The sequence below is a fragment of the Lemur catta genome, chromosome 21 (assembly GCF_020740605.2).
Source record: "Lemur catta isolate mLemCat1 chromosome 21, mLemCat1.pri, whole genome shotgun sequence".
In the NCBI taxonomy this organism is placed as follows: domain Eukaryota; kingdom Metazoa; phylum Chordata; class Mammalia; order Primates; family Lemuridae; genus Lemur; species Lemur catta.
In genome coordinates, this window is record NC_059148.1 from 14,253,158 (window position 1) to 14,272,555 (window position 19,398).

Consider the following 19,398-nt stretch of genomic DNA (forward strand, 5'->3'; position numbering starts at 1 on the left):
GGAGGGGTGCGGGCAGAGCCGCTGCAGATGCTGCTCATCCCTGTTCTCTGCGGACACGTTTCTCTCTGCAAGGGCCGCGGACGGAGCCCGAGGCAACGCGAGTCTCAGTGAGGTCCGCGGCAGCAGCGGGGAGACGGGTCTACGCAGGCCCAGGGCCCGCAGGGAAAGAAGGTCCGGGGTCCCCGAGCCCACACGTACCAGGTGCCACGGGGCAGGGCTGGCTCCCCTCACCCTCGCCCGTCTGCCGAGGGGAGGTGACAAGTGGGGTCCCCACCAGGGCACCGCTGTGCCTGGGGAAGCAAGTGTGCTCGCCTGACCCATCTGACGTGCCGCTGTGGGCGCGTGGCTGAGGGTGGCAGAGCCACTCAGCTAACCCAAAGTGACACATGCCTGGCGGGACGTTCAGTCTCTACGAACCCCTTATGATTGTTTTTTCTTTATTTAAAAAAAAAATTCTAGCTACATTTCAAGAAAGCAGAAATAAAAATCATCAGGCCGATTCGTTTCTGGTTTGCTTTAAGAGTGACAGTGTTTCCCAAGAAGGGATGAATGAGCTAGTGTACGATCCAGGAAGGCAGGAGTGGGGGTGTTACAGTGACCCCCACGCTGTCTGGGGGTCAGTTCCGGGTCAGCACAGGGAGGCGGGGAGAGCTGTAAGCAGCTGGGCCCTGCGACCCCTCCTTGGGCCACACCTGAGGCCCCGGCAGGTGGATGTGGCTCGAGGGGGCTGCTCTGAGGTGGTGTCACCATGCTGTCAGCCTGTGCCAGGGAACCTGGCCCCGGCCACGGTGGCAGAGCTGATGGTGTCCTGACCTTGGTGATGGGGTCAGTGGCTACGACAGAGACGATCGCTCACTGCTCAGCAAGAGCTTTGCTGCCTGGGATGTGGGCAACGTGGGGCATGAGCCACCTCCACGCGCAAAACTGGACCCGCCCTCCACTGTCCCAGAGTCACCAGGCCTTGTTGTGACAAGGTGCTGGGCTCACCCAAACCCCAGCAGGTCTCTGTCAGGTGTCATCCCACAGGCCACTGCCTTCACCGGGACACCTGCCACCTGTGGCTAAGTCTCTGGGCATGACAGCAGCGGGGCCAGGTCAGGGGACGGGCGCTGAGGCTGGAGCTGGCAGCGTGTCTGTGCGGGAACTCGCTGCCACCCCCAAAACCTTCCCCTCTGAGCCACGAGCCTAAAGCCCAGCGAGCGCACGTCCCTGCAGGCAGCGCGTGTGTCTTCTCTGACACTCCACGGAGGGAAGGGTCACCTCATGTGGCCCTGTTGCTGGAAGTCACTGTCGCAAGCCGGGCCTCGGCTTTCCCATCAGCACTGGCGCTCACTGTGGACTGCAGGGCGCCAGGTAAGTTTAGGACACAGTCCCTGCTTGTGAGCTTACGGTGATATGCTTAGAAACACAAAGTGTACACAGAAGCCATTACTGAGTGACACTCAGTAACGTCAAATATAACGGCCCCGCAGCAGTGTGCAACGTCGGCCCGGACGGGTGGGTGCCCGCCCGCGCTCGAAGCCGAGCCCTTCCCAGGAGGCTGCCCGGCACGCGAGGGCTGGGGAAGGCCCGGCCTGGGCAGGCTGGAGAGGGGACAGACCGTGGAGCCTGCAGGGCAGGCACGAAGGTGGCCCTCACTGGCTGCAGGGACCTGCCACGCCTTCTCCAGCTGAGCCCCACGACGCACTGGGAGGCAGCCTGTGTTGCGCGAGGCGGCTGTGCTGAGAGTCAGACCAAGGCAAGGGACACCAAGAAAGGGGACAAGGACACTGGCCGGGACTTGGTGAGAGTGACCTGAGGGGACGGGGCGAGGGAAAGTCTAAAGCCATGGCCTGGGAGATCGGACGGCTGCTCGCTGAGCCTCATGTCCCAATTTCTAGGAGGGGGATAGTGCCCAGCAGCTGGCACCGAGCCTGGCACGTGCGTACAACCCTGGGTGAGGCCCCGGATGGGAACCCTGTCCAGGCAGCGTGAAAGGAGGCGGGGGACGGCGAAAGGCGCGGGCTGGCAGGGACACGGGGCGGACGGCAGACCGACAGCTCCGTTAGGAGGCGGCGGGGGAAAGTGACAGGACGCGTTGGAGAAGATGCCCGGACACTGGCTTCGAGTTCCGCCCCTGGCGTGTGGGCGCGGCCCTCGCACAGAAAGACAAGCTCCCACCCACCGTGAACCTGAACGTGAAAAGAGGGCGACGTCTCCGTCCCAGCTGCACTTTGTTGGTGACATTCCAGGGCAGAGACGTTCCGGGAAACACCGCCCCGCGCCTGGGGCTGTCGGCCACGGACAGGGCACCAGCTGGTCCTTAAGTCTCGGGTTCGAGAGGTGAAATGGCCCAGGCGTCGGCCTGGCAGCGGCAACTAACAGAGCCCGACAAATGCTAACAAAGACTCAGGTTTTCTGACCTCTGAAGTTTCTAGAAATTGGATCTTCTGAAGCAGAACAAGACGTGGAGGCCAGGTGTACTCGGACCTGTTAGGTCCCCAAGGGCGCTACGGTCACTCTCCCCTGCGGGCTGCGACCCCAGCCATGCCAGTGTGAGTCGGGGCAGCAAGCATTACCAGAGAACTTGCCGTGCGCCAGGCTGGGTGGTGGGAAAGGGAACGACAGTGGCCCAGCGGGGAGGCCACCGCACACAGCGCTGCAGGGCGGCCCGGAGGCCCCGCGACCACAGGGATGCCACTCCGGTGCAGCCATTTCTCCCACTGAGCTGAGCTTCGTCAGTGCGGGGCGCTGAGGAGGAAGGGGCTCTCCTGGCGGCCTGGGTCAGCGGTGGGTGCGAGGATGCCCGGTGCAGCCTGCCCAGCCGCGGGCTCACCGTCCCTCCACCGCCTCGCGCCCTTGGCCCAGCCGTGACCTCCCCACAGCCCTCCCCACGTGGAAAGCAGAGCCCCCCCGCTCCGCAGGCGCCCGGGCTCCCAGGGCTGCGGCACACGCGGGCCGCTGGAAGTGACTGCTCTCCCCGCCGGTCACAGGGTGGCCCGCTGCCTGCCCCGCCTTCTCCAGTGCGCATCCCGCCTCGGGCACACTCCCGCAGCCCTGGAGAGCCATGGTCCTTATAGCTCATAGTCCCTCTTTTCTCACGGGTGATAATTCTTTATACCGAACTTCCCTGGTTAGCCTGCCGGGTGGTTGCTGTCTCCTGATGCTTCCAGAAGGACGGAAACCCTCGTCCAGTGGACCAGGAAGGGAAGGTGCTCTCTGGGGAACAGGGCGGGGGTTCCGAGGCGAGGCCTTTGTCACCGAGCCTGGGTCAGCCTGCTGTGTCGGGGCGCTCCCGGTGACAGTGACGTGGAGTTGGCAGGTGGGGTGGCGCGTGGCGAGAAAGCAGTAGGGCTCCCAGCATGTCCGCAAGACACTCACGTCCCTGCACCCGAGCTTCCCAACCCACAGGACAGCGCTAACGCCACTCGTTCCGGGCCTGGGCGACAGCGGGCGCTGCGGCAGTGTGGAGCGCCTGCCACCACGCCTGGCGCCCCGCTGGCACTCCAGACTCGGGGTCCAATACGAATTCACACCTGTCTTCAGGTGGCTGGAATAAGCTGACACAGTCCCCGCTATTTATACTATTCTCTTCCCCGGGGCCCTTGTCACTTTGCCAGCACAACTCGCCCTTTCCCTGTGGCGTTCACACACGTTCACGCGGCTGCAACACATACACGGCCTCCCTGGAGCAGCCAGGCCTGAATGTTACCCCGGGACCGAGAGAGACAGACGGCACCACAGCCACCTTCCCTCCCCGTCACGCCACCTTCATCGCCACCCACAGCCACTTACTGAGCCGCCACCAAGCGGTCGTCCAGCCGTCAAATGTCCAGCCTGCAGTTCTCCCAGGCAACCCCCATGACCCCGAACGTCTGGGTGGGGAATTCTGATTCAGTGACCGTTTTGGGCAGTGGGGTCCTCCGTATGCATCCATGGTGACCAGAGGCCTTGGGCTGTTCCGAAAGCACCGATATCCAATGTCACATTGCATGGGGCCTCATTTTTGGCTTAAGAAGTAGGTGCTCCGTGTGCATCGCCAAGGCGCGCAGGATCAGTGCGTGACCTCCGCGCTGTGCCCGGGAGTGTCCCTAGTACTGGAGGACGCGGGAGGCCTCTCGGGCCTTCACAGCACCACACGCCAGAGGAGTGGAAACCTCTGATCACCGGGGGCAGGGAAAGGAAAACCCTGGGTCTGTAAGTTTTGGGGCTGATTAGATTTGGGGCGAAATGTACTTTACTGTATGCCACAAGGATTCCAGCAGCAAAGGACTGCTGGGAATCTGGATACCCCATAACCACTGCACAGGGCTTTGGATTTTTTCCTGACTCATACCTTTGAGTTAATTGATCAAACAGAACTGTTTAAGGCAGAGGAACATTTTCTGTGATGCTTCCGAGAAATTTTGTCATGATGGGTGGATATATACAGGGTCAACAAATATCACATACCTACTGGAATAACGCTCAAGCCATGACTGAAACCTACTAAGATTGTAGACACTGTATTCCAGCCGGAAATGGAAAAGTGAAAATTCAACCCATTCAACTGGTCAGCCAAACCACAGCCCATTGGTTCGTCTGAAGAACCCAAGAAGGGCAGGGTGGGGGGTCTGGGTGCTGGAGAAACATGACCCGTGGCCAGCAAGAGCCAGAGGGGCCTGGCTGATACGCCGGGTCCAGCCTCAGCCAAATCAGCTTGAAGGGACTGACTGCTCAAGCCACAGGAGCCTCTGCAGTGTGGGGACCTCTCGCTCCATCCTGGCTGACCTGGCACAACGGAGACTTCTGGCCTCAGTGGCAGAAGTGCCTTGGCCTGCCCAGAACCTGCCCGGGTGAGGCCGAGACGGCCGCTTGCCGAACACCAGCGAGAGCAGAGGTGACAGTGGCCTAACAGCAGTGGGCCAGGTGCGGATGCCACCTACCTGCGGGAAGCGCTTATCCTGGGTGCTCTCACCGTCAGTTCCAGCCGTAGACAGCTTGCCAGTAATTGCCTCCATTTTTCCTCCTCCTAATCAGTTGTGGAAACGCTTGTTGTCCTTGGGTGACGTCTGTCCTCATTTGAATATTACTACAGCTGTCTCAATCAGAAATCAATTAGGCAGCCTGGCAGTGGGGCTGCCGGTCTCAAGGGCCCCATCCTCCACCCCGTATTCTCGAATCTAGGTCTGGTTGTTTCTAGGGACAAACACCCTCCGGCTATCTCCAAGACGCCCAATCTGTTTAGAAAACAGGCACCAAAATGGTCAGTCTTGTTCCTGCTGCATCTGTGCTAGGGTAAACTGGCGTCATCGTGTTACCTGATTTTCCAAGGGGCGTTTTACAAAACACTGAGAGAGTCCTTTTCCCCAGAGCAGTAATCACGGTCGTGACCCGGCCAAAGCCAAGCTACCCTCCAGAGCCAGCACCCGCTTCCGTCTCAGATGAAAGGTCTCCAGAGAATTCCCTGAGCTCCAGTGTTGGGCAAGGCAGTGCACCAGCCTCACTGACACAAACATCAAGTCCTGAGGAAGTTTCTAGGCTCCTGAGCAGGTGACCCCACAGCTTTGTGAATCACGCGCAGAGGTGAATGAAGAGTGCTTTTCTTTCTGATCAAACCATTCACTCTTGCTACCTGTCCTATAAGCTTGGTTTTTAAGACTTTAAATATAGGAAACAGGGAATTTAAATAAAGGAAAAGAAAGAAAGATAAGGATGGCACATATAAAGACTCTTTAACTAGAACAAGTCGAAACTCTAAGGATCCCAAAAGGTCCCCAAATCTGGACTTTTGAAGGGTGACTTGACCAAACCTGGGGAATTGCCAACTCTAAATCTGGTCCCTTGATTGTGGCAGCTTTTGTCTTTGCACAAAGACCCCACCTGCAAACTGAGGGACCCGGATGCACAAACAGCTCCGCCTACAGCAGCCCCACAGGGCCTTGCCACGTGGGGGCCCTGCCGCACGCTCTGAGGTGGCCCTGGCCATTCAGGCTGTGGGGCCAGGACTGCTCCAAGATCTGTCCTTTCACAGCGAGTGGAAGGTCCAGGTCAGAGCCCGGATTACCACCCTTCACTCTAACTGGATTAAAAACTAGGGCCATAGACGCAAACACACCCTCGTCCCTTTCACACTAAACCCTTGCCGCTTTTCTTTGGTGACATTTTCTCCTTTGGGGACCAGACAGGCTCTGACCTAACGTCAGATGACGGCTCGTGTGCGGATGCAACCGGGCTCGCCTCGAAGATGAGTGGACGTGCTCAGCCCACCCTGACAGCAGAGGACAGCGTGGTTCCAGGAAAAAGCCACGACAGGGCTTCCCTTAAGCCAAATTAAATCAAATACTGGTGCGAGGCCTACGGTAAAATATTATTCTGTTCCACTTTTCATACTGTCTGACCTAGTCCCTTAGCAACAGGACTGCGGCTAAACACAGGCGGTTGTTCAAATAATTATATGCCCCATGTGAAGAGGCTAATCGTTTTAGTCTTGAAGTGCCAGTGATTCGTAATCTGGGGCCTTCGGTTTTGATTTGCGTTCTCACTGAAAACGAGACGGGTCTGGCTGTGTGTGGCAGCTGACAGCGGCCGGGTGACAGTGTCATGTCGCCCCCTAGTGGGCGCGGGCTGCTTGCAGCAAGGACTGGGAGAATGACCGAGGCCGCCTTCGCCACCCAGGTGGCCTGGTCGGGAGGGGTGACTGGACTCTCCTGAGACCAAGGGGCCACCGAGGCCGACCTGCCACAACTCGGTGCAGCCCACCGGCCTCTGGCGCTGGCCGGCCCACCCCGCTTGGCACAGCCTGTGAGTGGGCAGACGGCACGGGGGCCCTGGCCCAGCTTCTCGGCCATTCCCTCGGGTTCAGGAAAGCGTGTGCCTAGCACGTGTCAATAAACGCTTGTTGGGGGTGGGGCAAGGGCAATATACATAACCTAAACTTTTGTACCCCATAATATGCTGAAATAAAAATAAATAAATAAATATTTGTCGAATGAATGGATAAAGCCGGGGATGGAGAAGACTCCTAATCAGAGTCCGGCTTTTCGGTTAAGCATTTTTACGGAAATACAATGGGTCATTTCAGTTTGCCAAGGAACAGCTCTTGCTCTGATAATTTACTTTAATGGCTTTGAAAAGGTTTCACTCTGTCTCATTTGAAGCAGCCAAACTCCTTCACTGCATTCAGACTTGTGACTCACAAGAGAGTATTTTCGAATATCAGGAACTGAGGATGTACTTTCTAACCAAACGCCCCACTTCGCTGCAGCCCCATCACCTTCGTCCCCGTCCCTGCAAACAGCTCCTGACAGCGGCAGATGCACAGGGCGCCACTGGCAGCCTTTAAGGAGCTGTCACGTATCTGGTGGCCGGGCTTTCCCTTGTCCTAGTTTGTAAAGACATTATTCTGATCACTGTTCTCACTTGTCTGAGGCTTGAGTCCATACATCTCCCCCCTTCCTAGCCCCCCTGGAGGAAAATCACATTGTCCAGGTGCCAGCGACCACCAACCCCATTAGCATATTTTTATTCTTTAACACAGGGGAAAGTCCTCAGGGAGAAAAACTGTCTAAAACACACAGTGCAGATTAGATAAACTCAGAGGATCCCTTGCAGGATGACTGTGGCGCTGCGGCAGTTTTCAGGTAGAAGCCCTGGGAGGGATCAGGGCAGGGCCGCCTCCAGGAAGCCCTCAGCCTTCAGCCTCCTCTTGGTGGTCTCCACCAAGCAGATTGCAGCCTCAAGCAGAGAGCCCCAAGACAGTCACCACCTTCACCTGGCTCGACGTGGACTCGTGTCAACTGGGCTGTGACCCCACCCTGAAATAGCCCTGCTGGCTGGTGGGCATTTGTTGGGGGGGGGGCCTGACTAGATGGAAAGCTCGCGAGCAGGCCCAGCCCTTCCTGCTGCGTCTCCTCACGGAAAGCTCCCAAGAGCGGCCACAGAAGTCCCATCAGCCTGTCTCTTCCCTAGGCCTCCTGCTTTCTCTGAAAACTAGACCCAAAGTGCAAATGCAGCTTTGGACCACATGCCATTGCATAAACTGTACTGAGTGCCACGGTGTACCCGGCCCTGGGGACACAGAAACCGATGCCAGTCCTTGCCTCCAGGGCGTGTGGAGGGAGGCACGGTAGGGGACAAGAGGCAAAGAGCTACGTTCCAGTCCAGTCAAGGCGATTTATTCTGGGATGCCCACAGATACTAAAGTCCTAGGAAGCTCAAGCCTCTGATATAAAATGGGCTAGTGTTTATGCCAACCTGCACACCCCCTCCTGCCCGCTGTTGAGCATGCCTAGATCACTTACAACACCAACTGCGATGCCTGCACATCACCTCACTCGCGTGGATTCAGCGTAGTACTCAGAGTGTGGCACATTCAAGTTTTGCTTTTTGGAACTTCATGGAATTTTTTTGCTGAGTATTTTCAATCCATTGTTGGTTGACTCCGTGGATGTGGGAGGCACCATAGAACTGACAGCAGCGGGTACCGTAAAAGACATCTGGGTACGTAAGGGGCCCAGTGGTGGGGACGGGGTGAAGGGCTCGGGAGGCAGGAAGGCTCCAAAGAGGAGGTGACACTTGAGATGGGCCAGAGACAAGAGGGGCCTGCGGGTCCAGATGGCCCGAGCCTCACCAGGGCCAGTGGTGACAGTCACAGCCAGCCCCGCTCTGCTCCCCTCCCAGTCCCCCCGCCCCTGCCAGTTCAACACGGATGGAGCAAGTGATCTGGAGACCCGAATGCAAGAGGAGAGATGCGAAGGGACGGAGAAGGCCCAGTGGGTGAAGAATGGAGCCCAGACACCCTTCACTGGAGCGGGACCCACGGGGGACGCAGACCTCAGGGCAGGCAGGAGGGAAGGCTGGCAGTAAGTCACCGGAATGGTCGGCATGACAGTTAATGGCAGAAAAGGAAACTCGAAAAAAGCAGCCTCGCAGTCTAGGTATATATTTCTCCCTCCAAGGCACGGCACATAAACCAGGTAAGGAATTACAGCATCTGAGAGGCTCAGAGGTGGAGAGCTCCCCCAGCCTTGGTCACCCCCATTAAAAGGACCCAGGAGAGGACACAAACCCTAAGAAGGGAAGGCCGGCTGAGTGCACGCAGGAGTGGCACCGCAGGGGAGGAGAGGACCGGGCCGGGCCTCTGCGCGTGCTGTGATCAGATCTGGGAGGGACAGTGGCGGGGACTCCGCACGTGGAGGGAGCACCTGGGCACAGACAGCAGCCACACTCGCCGGGGGCACATTCGCCGCTGCTGCACGGGGTGGGAGGATCCTCACTTTCCAGGAGGAAACAGACACTCCGGGCAGGGCGGCAGCTCCCTGGTGCCCAACCGGGAAAGCGCAGCGCCAGACAGACGCACCTCCAGCTCTGGCGGCTCCCAGAAGCTCCGTGCTGTCCGCCATCCCCACGTCCCCGCGCCAGGGAACCTCCAGAGGGCGCTGGCAGGAGGACGGCCTCCTTACAGATGTTAGGCAAGTCAACACAAACTCGGAAAGCCAGGCGGGGAAAGGTATGAGCATTTTCTTGGGACAAAGGAGTCACTGTCAAGATATGGTATCCTGGGGATGGGCTTCACCTCTGCTGGGTGGCTGAAGAGGAAGTGAGAGCTGCTGAGGGGTCACCTGACACCCGCGAGACAGGCCACAGAGGAAGGGCCACACCCAGCGGAGATGCCAGCTGCCCTTGGCCTGCTGCATCCCTGCACTCTCCCGACAAGCGGCACGCGGGCATGTGACAGGCTCCCCACTGGGATCCACAAAGACCCTGAGCCCCTGGTGTCCCCCACCCAGTTAGAGAGCTGCGTCTGAGTTACAGAGTGCTGTGCACAGAGCAGGGCGGGTGAAACGCCACAGCGAGCCTGCTGGCAGCGTGTGCACGCGTGCCTCTGACACCGGACTCTGGCGCGGAGTCCGTGACGCCTGACACAGTCTGAGGCCGAGGGACAGAGGAAGGTGGGACCTGACTCCCCCTCACCAGGAAGCACAGCCCTGGCTCAAACACGCTCAGACCAGATTCTGGAATGAGAGGCGGGGAAGCGCTCAGTCCCAGCAGGCTGTGGGGACAAGGTGAGAAGCAGCCCTCTGGGAACAGCAGAGCCAAGGCCGTGTCCCCCGAGGCACTGCCGGGTGGGAAGGGCAGTCTCAGCCTTGGGCATGTGGGGCCCAGGCTGACGGCTCGGATGTGCGTAGCCTGCACCTGCCTGGGCCTCAAGGTCACGGCCTTGGGCAGGCCGGGAAGGGAGCACCATTTCACTTTGCACGTGACGTAACGGAAGCCACGTCTACCCTGGCTTGTGAGCAGCAGAGCGAGGACGTGAGCCCAGATTTGCCCACTTGCAGCTCAAGGCCTCGTCCGCTAACCAGCAGCCGGCCCAGAACGTGCACCCACTTTAGCTTCCGAAGGCTGAAAAGCTGGACAGAGGAGCCGTGTGTTCTGGAAAACCTCCGGTTGTCTGCAGAGCCCGTTTTTGTACTTAAGGGGATACACAGGGGCCCCGCCCGGTCAACGACGTGTCCCTCAGTACCCAGGGGCCTCGTGCCCCGGGGAGCCACTCACCCCTTCCATGGGCGCGATGAGCAGGTCGTACAGCGCGCGGAGCGGGGGCTTGGGGAAGGAGCTCTGCCGCCTGGGCAGAGACGAGGTCCCGTCCTGGGTCGGCGACACGGCGCTGCTGAACAGGCTGGTCATGCTCTGGCAGCTCCTGGGGAGAGAAGGGCGGAGGCGTCCGTCAGGGCCCACGCGGGTGGGCGTGAGGGACGGGGGGGTCACCGCCGTCCTCTCTGGCTGCGCTGCCCCACGCAGCAGTGCCGCTGGCTCCCTCCGGCCTCGTCCCCCTCTTCCCCGTCAGGGACTTTTCACACCGCAGCGAGCACCGTCACATACACGGGGTAGACCAGCTGCAGGGTTCTGTGGAGTTTTTCTACACAATCGAATGTCCCCAAGTGCTGTTCAAAGGGCTTAATGACATCGTGTGCGGAGTGACTGTGCGCGGACAAACGCAAGGACCATCAGGAATCAGTGCAGCCACCAGGCTGGGGAGACAGCGCCCCGGGGCCAATTAACTCAGGGCCCAGAAGCCTCAGTGGAGACAGAGTGTGTCGGCCCGGCCTGGGCTCAGAGCAGCCACCAGGCACCCACCCGAGCCCCAGCCCCGGCTCTGCGGCAGGGCACTGGAAGCCCCGGCCCCCCATCTCCACAGGTGGGGGCATTGGGGGCTGCCGGCCGGGCCGTCCCTGCGGAGCGGGTCAGTTCGTGTGTCGCCGGCTACCTGATTTTGTTTTGCTTTTCAATTTCTGTTCCAGTGTTTCCAGGCTTAGTTTTATTAAGCCAGAGGCATCTGCAACCCCAAGGACTCCAGTTTTCACAATCCCGACACAGGATGGGAGCATCAATCACCCCTTCCTTCACTTAGGAAACGTTTCCCGAGCCCTGGCTGGCTGTCGGAGATGGCACAGTCGCTGGGGACCTACAGAGGACAAAATGCCAGGGGAGCAGGAGAAGAGGCACAGGCAGGGGAAGCGACCCGGCTGCCAAGGTAGGGGCGGGGCTGACCACAGGCGTCCTCTCGGCACCTGCCCTGTGGCCTGGCCGGTGTGGCCTCAGCGAGGCCATCACCACATCCTCCGTGTGCCTGTGGGACAGTCAGCGACCTCCTGCCCGGGACTCAGACACTGGGTATGGTTTTGGAGATTCTGCTTCTATTCCAGGACCCCTAAGGACAAAGACTGTCCCTTAAACCAGACACGCCGCTGAGCTCCAGTAAGCACTCTGGGCTGCTGGTAGTGACAGCAACTTGATTGTCGCCTGAGAAAAAACCAGAAGGCTGCTCTCCCTCCTGGGCCACGCCAGGAGCCGTGACAGTGAAAGAAATGATTTGAAAGATTCACTGGTGCTTTCCAGGTGCGGCTTCCACCCGCAGCCCTCCAGCCCCCTCGCTCATCTCCGCGACGTCCCACTTGACCTAAATTCTAGGGTCACGCCAAGCTCTGGGTGCCCTCGGCCCGGCCTGCCGGCTGCGCGAGAAGGGCGGAGCGCAGGGCTCGGAGGGCCGGAGAGCCTGCCTGTCTGCGCCCTGGCCTCGCTCACGCTGGAAACGTGTAATTACAAGCAACTGGGGCCGCGGCACATCTTGGCCATCAGAGCCAGTGAAGCACAGACAACCCGGGAGTGACACTCAGAGGCTCACTTAATTCCACAGAACACGCTGCAAAGAGCAACTCTCCCCTGAAGGAGAGATTACCAAATTGCTCTCCGGAGGAGACGCTCTGGCGTGACACGCGGTGTCTGTCACAGCACTGCTTGTTACCCCACACACATGCGCCCTCGGCAGACAGGGCGAGTGGCCCCAAATGGCCGGCCCTACCACCCGGACAGCACACAGGGGCAGCGGGGCCCTCGGCGCCCTGTCCCTGGGCGACTCTCGTTTCACGCCCCAAATGACCACCTGCACTGCAGGCTCCGGTACCCCCACCTAAGGCACCTGGGTCTCATCAATCCCGCTGGGGCTGTGGAGCGACAGTGCCATGTCCCCAGACAATGCTGTCACCCCAGGTCCTCACGGTGACTGAGGTGCTCCACAAACCCCAAGCCCCCGTGGCTCAGAGCTAAAAAGGCTCCTACTGGAGACAGATCCCAGCTCTAGGAGTGCCCCCTGCTCTCCCCTGGGGCATAAGGGACCAGGATGGTCCAGGCTGCCCAGGGAGACACCAGGGCTCCTTCCAGCTGGTCCAAAGCTTGGCTACTTATTCCAACAAATCAGAACCAAACACCCAAGCCATCTGACCCGTCCCTGAGGAGCACAGGACGTCAGGCTGGGCAGTCCCCGGGGCCCTGGGCAGGGCACCCCGGCTGACAATGCTGAGCAGCACAAAGAAGTGCCAGGGAAGGGCAGGAGTCTGACACCAGCCACCAATTCAAAAGGAAAAAGGTCTGGAGGGAGGGAGAACAGACCAGCAGAGTTCGAATCCCAGCTTTGGGCAAGTCGGTTACCCTCTGGGCATCGCTCCGTGGTCCGCAGTGCTGCCCAGAGGCAGGGGGTGCGAGGATCGGAGGGGCAGCTGCACAGCACGCAGGACCAGGAAGGCTTGGGAGGCTTAGCGAGACAGACAGGGGCCTGGGGTGCGCATTCTGGAGCGTAAGTACCGACGGCGGGGTGTCTTTTTATTGAATGCCGTGAGTGCTACAGGCCCCTAAAGGACTCAGCAGCACTAACCCATGCCGCACACCACTGCCCGTGTTGTGCCAGGCACGGTGGTCCACGGGGGCCAGGCCGTGGATCTCTGCACCAGGCTCCAGCAGGGGTGGAAGGCACCGAGGCACAAGCTCCTCGTTCCAGCTGCTGGTCGGGCGGAGCTGAGGGATCTTTCTGGAAGAGTGCCATCTGATCTGGGCCACGAGAGAGGATGTGTAGTTAGCCTGCCTGGTGGACGAGGTGGAAGAGGTCATTCCAAGCAGGGGGACAACATAAGGAAAGGCACAACACTGGGAAACGGAGACCGCGGTGCTTGGGGCAGTGCGAGTGAGGAGGCGTGAGGTCGGAGGGTCAGGGATGCAGGCTGGAGAGGAAAGTGGGCCAGGTGGCCAGGGCGGGGGCTCTGGGGTTACCTGTGGGAGAAGCAGGCCCGGCCACCCCTTTAAACAACCGGGTTTACCTAATCAGGAAGCTCCTCCCCCTGTGCTACCAGTTGCTTCCTAGAGGATGAGCCGAGGGCGCCCATCTATGTCACTCCCCTCCCTGAGAGTCTTCCCCCCTGTCCCCGGGCTGGGCTGCGCAGAGCACCCATGATCAGACCACGTGTCACCCTCACCACTGGCCAGCTTCAGTTGGGAAACCAGTCAGATGTCTTTGGCCAGGGCTGGTAAACACGCAGCTGTTCACAGCACGTATTTGATCCGGGGAGGTTTCCTGGGAGACCCTTTCTGGGCACGGGGCTATGTCTCCAGGCAGTGCAGATCATTCAAGAACCAGACCCTGGGGGGGTGGGCAGGGCAGGCACCCCGGCTTGCAGGGCCTCCGAGCCTCAGCCAAGCCTCCCTGCCTGACACTTGACCTTGTCCTGTTCTCTCCAGGCTGCCAAGCCCACCTGTGCCCCACTGACACTTGCTGACCTCTGCCCCCCGGATGCCACGTCAAGTGCTGACTCTCAGCCTCCCACCCTGGCCCCTCTGATGGCTGGTGGCGCACAGACCAGCCACCTCTGGTGCAGCAGTTCCTGGGTGGGTGCACCTGGGCCTGGCGCAGGCGGGAAGCCCCCCAAGAACAGCCTCTGATCTGTGTCGCCATCGGTGGAGGGCACCGATCACAAAGGATGTCCCTTTGAAAACAAAGACAGAAGCCCAGAAATAGTCAGTCGGTGGTTATGAAACAATCAACAGAGAACCAACTAACCTGCAACCATCACTTGCGGTCAAAGTAAATCCATACAAGCCCCACCCCCCCAGGAGGCATTCGTTGTCATCCAGCCCCCGTAGCGGCTTCCCCGCCTGCCTTCACGCACACACCTCGTCTTCTGCAGCTGCTCAGGCGGCAGCTGCCCCCGGTTTCTCCACACTGGTGGCCCCGGCGTCTCTCTGTGCCTCGATGGCAGCAGCATGTGCCTGGTCCCCACTAGAGAGCTGTTCCAGGAGTGACAGGCCCAGGGGCAGAGAAACGGGGGACAGAAAATCAATGCCAAGAGAGACTGATGGTCCCTTGGGCTGTGGGAGTCACCCAGAGGCGCAGGCATGGCAGGGTCTCAGGCAGGGACTCAGGCCAGGGCGCTGTCCCTCCCTGGCTGTGCTGGCAGGCCGCGGTCTCCTCAGTGCCACAGCTGCCCTGTGCAGACTGCTGCGAGCTCCCTGGAAGCTGGCACGGCTGACACGGCCCCGGTGGGGAAGAGTAGTCTGCGGCCTCTGAGTCACCGCCGGCTGGCAACAGTGCCCTGGGCTCTGAGTCCCAGGCGGGCAGACTGCTCGCCGCGGCTGGCAGGGGTGAACCAGGGTGTGAGGGACGACCCGCTCGCTCCCTGCTGTCCTCCCTGCACTGTCGCGACTGCCTGGTGCGTGCACGGCTCCGTCGGAGAGTGGCCGCAGAGCGCTGGGGGGACTGCCACCGGCACTGTGCCGCTCTGATGTCTGCGGGGCCTTCCAGCCCGGCTGACCTCGCTCCGCCCCAGCTCTCCGGACTCTGATGAGAGCAGGCGCTTTCCCCTCCTTAGACGGGAGCTTTGGGAGGGGAGGAAACGCGCAGCCCGTGGGCAGGAGTGTGAGCCTCAGCGGGGCTTGCGCTGCCCCTTTGGGAAGTCAGCCCAGAGGAGGTGACACAGCCAGGCCTGCCACATCTGTCTGGCCCAGCGGGGTTGCTCCTCCTTCACAGCGAGGAACCGGGATTCAGAGGGGACAAGAGACCCGCACAGAGCTACCGGCCTCGCAGGTGCCCGGCCGCGGGCCCGGCAGGTGGCGCTGGCCCGCTTTCCTCTGGCAGCCGTTACCGCGGGGACCCGGGGGGGGCGATGACAGCCCCAGTCTCGGCGCAGGAGCCTCCCACACAGCCTGTCTTTATCAGCTCACTCCTCAGATGATATCTATTAACCCACTTCTGGGGAAAGACAGTCATTTTGTCCCCGCACGCCGTCTGCGTGGCGACGCGGGAGCGGTGAGGCCAGCGGAAACGCGGAGCCACGGGATGCCAAGGGCCACCGAGGGGGCGGAGCCATCAGGGGTGGGTTTGTGGCTTTGGGACGACGACACACACTAGCCGGTCCAGCTGCACTCCCTGTGCCTGCTTCTCCCACCCAGGGAGGACGGGTCCTTCTTGGACTGTCCAGACACAGGGCACATCCGGCCATGACGTCTTTAGGACGACGGGAAGGGAGGGGTGGGAGGGGAACTAACTGATATGGGGCATCTTCTCAGGTGGCCCAGGGCTGGGCTGTGGCGTGTGTGCCCCGTTCCAATCCTCTTGTCGTCCCCCCGCCCCCGCCCCTCCACTGTTACTGACGAGTCAACGGGGACGCAGGTGAAGCATCACACGTCAGGGGTGGGGTCCCAGTGCCTGCAGCCTGGGGGCCTCCGTTCTCTGGGGACTAGAGCTGTTCAGCATCAGCCCCGGACCCTCGTCTCCTTCACATCCTCGAGCCCAGAAGAGCAGACACCCCCACGGAGCATGTCCCCAGGGGCCACCTGCGAGCAGGACCCTGCCCCCAGGTCAGAGCTGCGCAGGGGCAGGAAGGGGGAAAGACAGCTTCCTCCATGGTGGTGGCTCATTCAAGACACGGCTGCCCTTTCTCAGCCCTGTCATTGCTCCTCTGAGGGTGCTCACACTCACTCAGGCGGGCCCCTCAGCCCCTCCTGGCTGGAGCCACCTGCCTCGCCGGCGAGGGCTGCACCTGGCGGACGGTGAGGGCAGCCCTGCTCTCCTGGGATCTGTCTGGAAAATCGTCTGGCTCTTTCCTTCCTCACCTCAGCCCTGACCAGGATGTTCCAAAATCCCCTCTGGGGCTCTGAACTGAGCTGCATCTTCTGAGGGGTGGGAACTGGCCTGAGATTTGGACCTGAGTTTTAAACTACCAGTAGAAAAATTAATTGGCAAATGCATTATATTCAAGTGGCCAGAGATGCCTCAATTCAATTCAATTTTAAAAAAAGGATTCTGAAACCATTCAGCGACTTCCTTCCACGAAAGACCGTTTCCTTTGGCAGATGAGCCTGTCAAATGCTGCATTTGAAGTCCTTATTCAGTAAGCTGTTGGCGCTTTCTGCCTGCCCTCCTCATTACCAAGTGCCTGTCTCCTCCGGGGGGGAAGAGCCACAGGCTGGGCGGGCTCAGGCAGGGAACCCTGCTCTTCCAGCGACGCCTGGCTCCCCTCAAGCCCAGGGATGAGCCTGGGGATGCATGTGGCTTCTCTCCCTTTGCTCCTGAACTCTTCTGGGCTCATCAGGTCCACGGTCGGTTCCCTGCTAGGGTAAGGGCTGGGACACACACGTCTCCACCAAGAGGGCCTGGGCCTGCCCTCCTGCAGGAGCCACGCAGCAGTGGGCGGTGCCCGGCCTCTGCCCACTCAGGGCACTTTGCTGTAGCATGCACGAGGCTCTGCAGCCAGGCCTGGAGAGGGTCGTCGTGGAAGAACCCGATGCCCAGGCCACCCTTGCACAGACTCTTCCTGCTGCCCGATTCGGAGGTCAGGACAGAGGCCCAAGCCAGGCAGTCACTAGAGGCAGGCTCACCAGTGCTCGGGGCTGGAGAGAAGAAAAGCGTGTGACAGCCTGCCCAGCTGATTCACGCCCAGCACTGCACCAAAGCCCCTTTCCAAAGGGCTTTGCACCCTCGGGCAAACAAACACACCAGTGGGATCTTACTCACTAGCTCACAAAGAACCCCCAGAGCTGGATTAGTCAGCGTTGTCCAAAGACAGAATGCACTGCCTCAGTATGTAGCAAGCACCTGGTCCCTGCAGGAGGTCAGGCAAGGGACGGGTGGATCACTCGGCAAGGGAGTTAGACGGGTGGGCGAGGGGGGCTGGAGCACTGTCCTTGGAGTCAGAGACCTGGATCCTGCTGCCGGCTCTGTCCCTCTCTAGCTGTGAGACTCAGGCAACTAATTTAGTTCTCCAGGCCTCAGTGTCATCGTAGTAGCCCTCACGGCGTTGTAGGCACTAAGATAACACGTGTAAAGCACTCAGCTCGGCACTGGGAGCTTGGCAAGTAATCAACACACACTCACTGCTGTCATCATCATCTATGCTGTTGTCACAGTTATCAAACGTCTGTTCCCATCCTGACTGACCTTTCTTCCTCCTTCCGTAAGTGAGCGAGTACCTGCACTCACTTAACCGAAGGCACTGTGCTAGGCCTTGGGGGACACAGAGAGCGCAGATGTCACCTGGCCCTGGGCAGAGACAGGGTGTGCACACGGGGAACAGACTCGGAGTGCAAGGCAGCGGGTCCCTACCCGACGGGTCCATCAACCAGGGAATTTCAGAGAAGGGAAAAACTGTTCTGAGTCAGAACAAGCCGAGATGGATTCGCGACAGACGCTGTGTTGAGATGGCACCTCAGGGGAGAGCCCTCCTTGCCCGTGTCCCACACCCAAGCAGAGGCTCTGAGGGGGAAAGGGCAGGACCAGGGCTCCTTTGGGTTGGGACGGAGGGTGAGGGCAGACGTTACGGGAGACGGGGAGCTCCTGAGACCGCCGTGGAGAGAGTGATGCCGTCACAACGGCACTCCAGCCACAGGGGAGGACAGCAGTGGCCACTGGCCAGCCCCAAGGGGGTGGTAACGGGATTACGGGGTGGGGGATGAAGTCACACCCAGTGAGGGGCAAACTGCATCCCTGTCACTGACCAGTGAGGAGACTTGGGGCATTTAACCTTGCCGGGCACCAGCAGCCCTTCGAGGCTGTTCCTGGGATTCCATGAAACAATGATTTCATCACAACAGTGATGGCATGGCGGTGGGGACACACAGGAGGGATGGAGACCGGAAACGTGACAGGGTTGAACCTGCAGGTCTTAGTGGCGATTGCGTCTGGGGCAGGAGCTGGCCGGGGGTGGGGGAGCCACGACAGGCGTGGGGGACGCAGCAGGGCAGCAGGCCTGGCGCACAGTGCCCAGGAGCCCATCAGAAATGCACGGGGGGGGAGCTGCGGGCAGAGAGGCAGCAGCCCCACTCAGACTGTAATTTTCCGAAGGAGCAGCTGGGGGCTTTATTCAACCAAAGATCCTGATTCAGGAGGTCTGGGCCGGAGCTAGGGAATCAGGTAGGAAGCTGACCTCTCCACTTTGACCGCTAGGACAACACAGAGTCCAATCTGCGCCCAGCCCCGGCAGTGCTTAACGGTGCATGTTTTGTGTATAAACTTCCCTCCCCCTCTTCTACCCTTATTTTCCCCCTATCTTGAATTTTCTCGTCCATTTGCTTATTTTTTATGTGATCTTGTAGCATTTGTGTAAGTTCTAGTAAACGGTCTTAAATCATTTCTGGAACAAAGAAAATAAACAAATAAATAAATGTTAAGGAAAATATTACTTACAAATTAAATTGTGCCTTAAAATATCTTGGCACAACCTGGAGGCAGACTGTTGGGACAAACTTGTCAGTCCCTGATGGATCTGCTTTGGAAGTGACTTCCGACAGTTCTTAATGTCACGCCTGCGCCTCAGTTGCATTTGTGCTGCCTGGAGTGGAACACAGGGTGACAGAGTGTACGTGTGCAGGCACCCAGGGGACCGTTGACCTGGAGGGTGGGGAAGCCTGGTGCCTCGACACGCTGTACCAGGACAGGAGCTCCTGCCTGAGGCCCAGTGACTGGAACCAACAGCTGGAGCAGCTACCGGCAGGGACGGCCCCTGCCCAGAATAGCCACAGTGAGGTGACCGTGGACAGGGGGCTGGCCCAGGTCAGAGCTGGAGAGAACACTCAGCCCTTTGTGGGGCCAGGAGCCATGGGGCCAGCAACGAAGAG

At 59.8% G+C, this 19,398-nt stretch overlaps 1 protein-coding gene across 1 annotated transcript in view; it reads right to left on the minus strand.

The window, feature by feature from the left end:
- The window catches only part of TTC28 (tetratricopeptide repeat domain 28), a 533,622-nt gene that overhangs the window by 17,565 nt on the left and 496,659 nt on the right, over positions 1–19,398 (minus strand). The window contains exon 14 of the mRNA XM_045534372.1: positions 10,516–10,660. Coding sequence (XP_045390328.1) covers positions 10,516–10,660 — 145 coding nt within the window. The remainder of the gene's footprint in view (positions 1–10,515; positions 10,661–19,398) is intronic.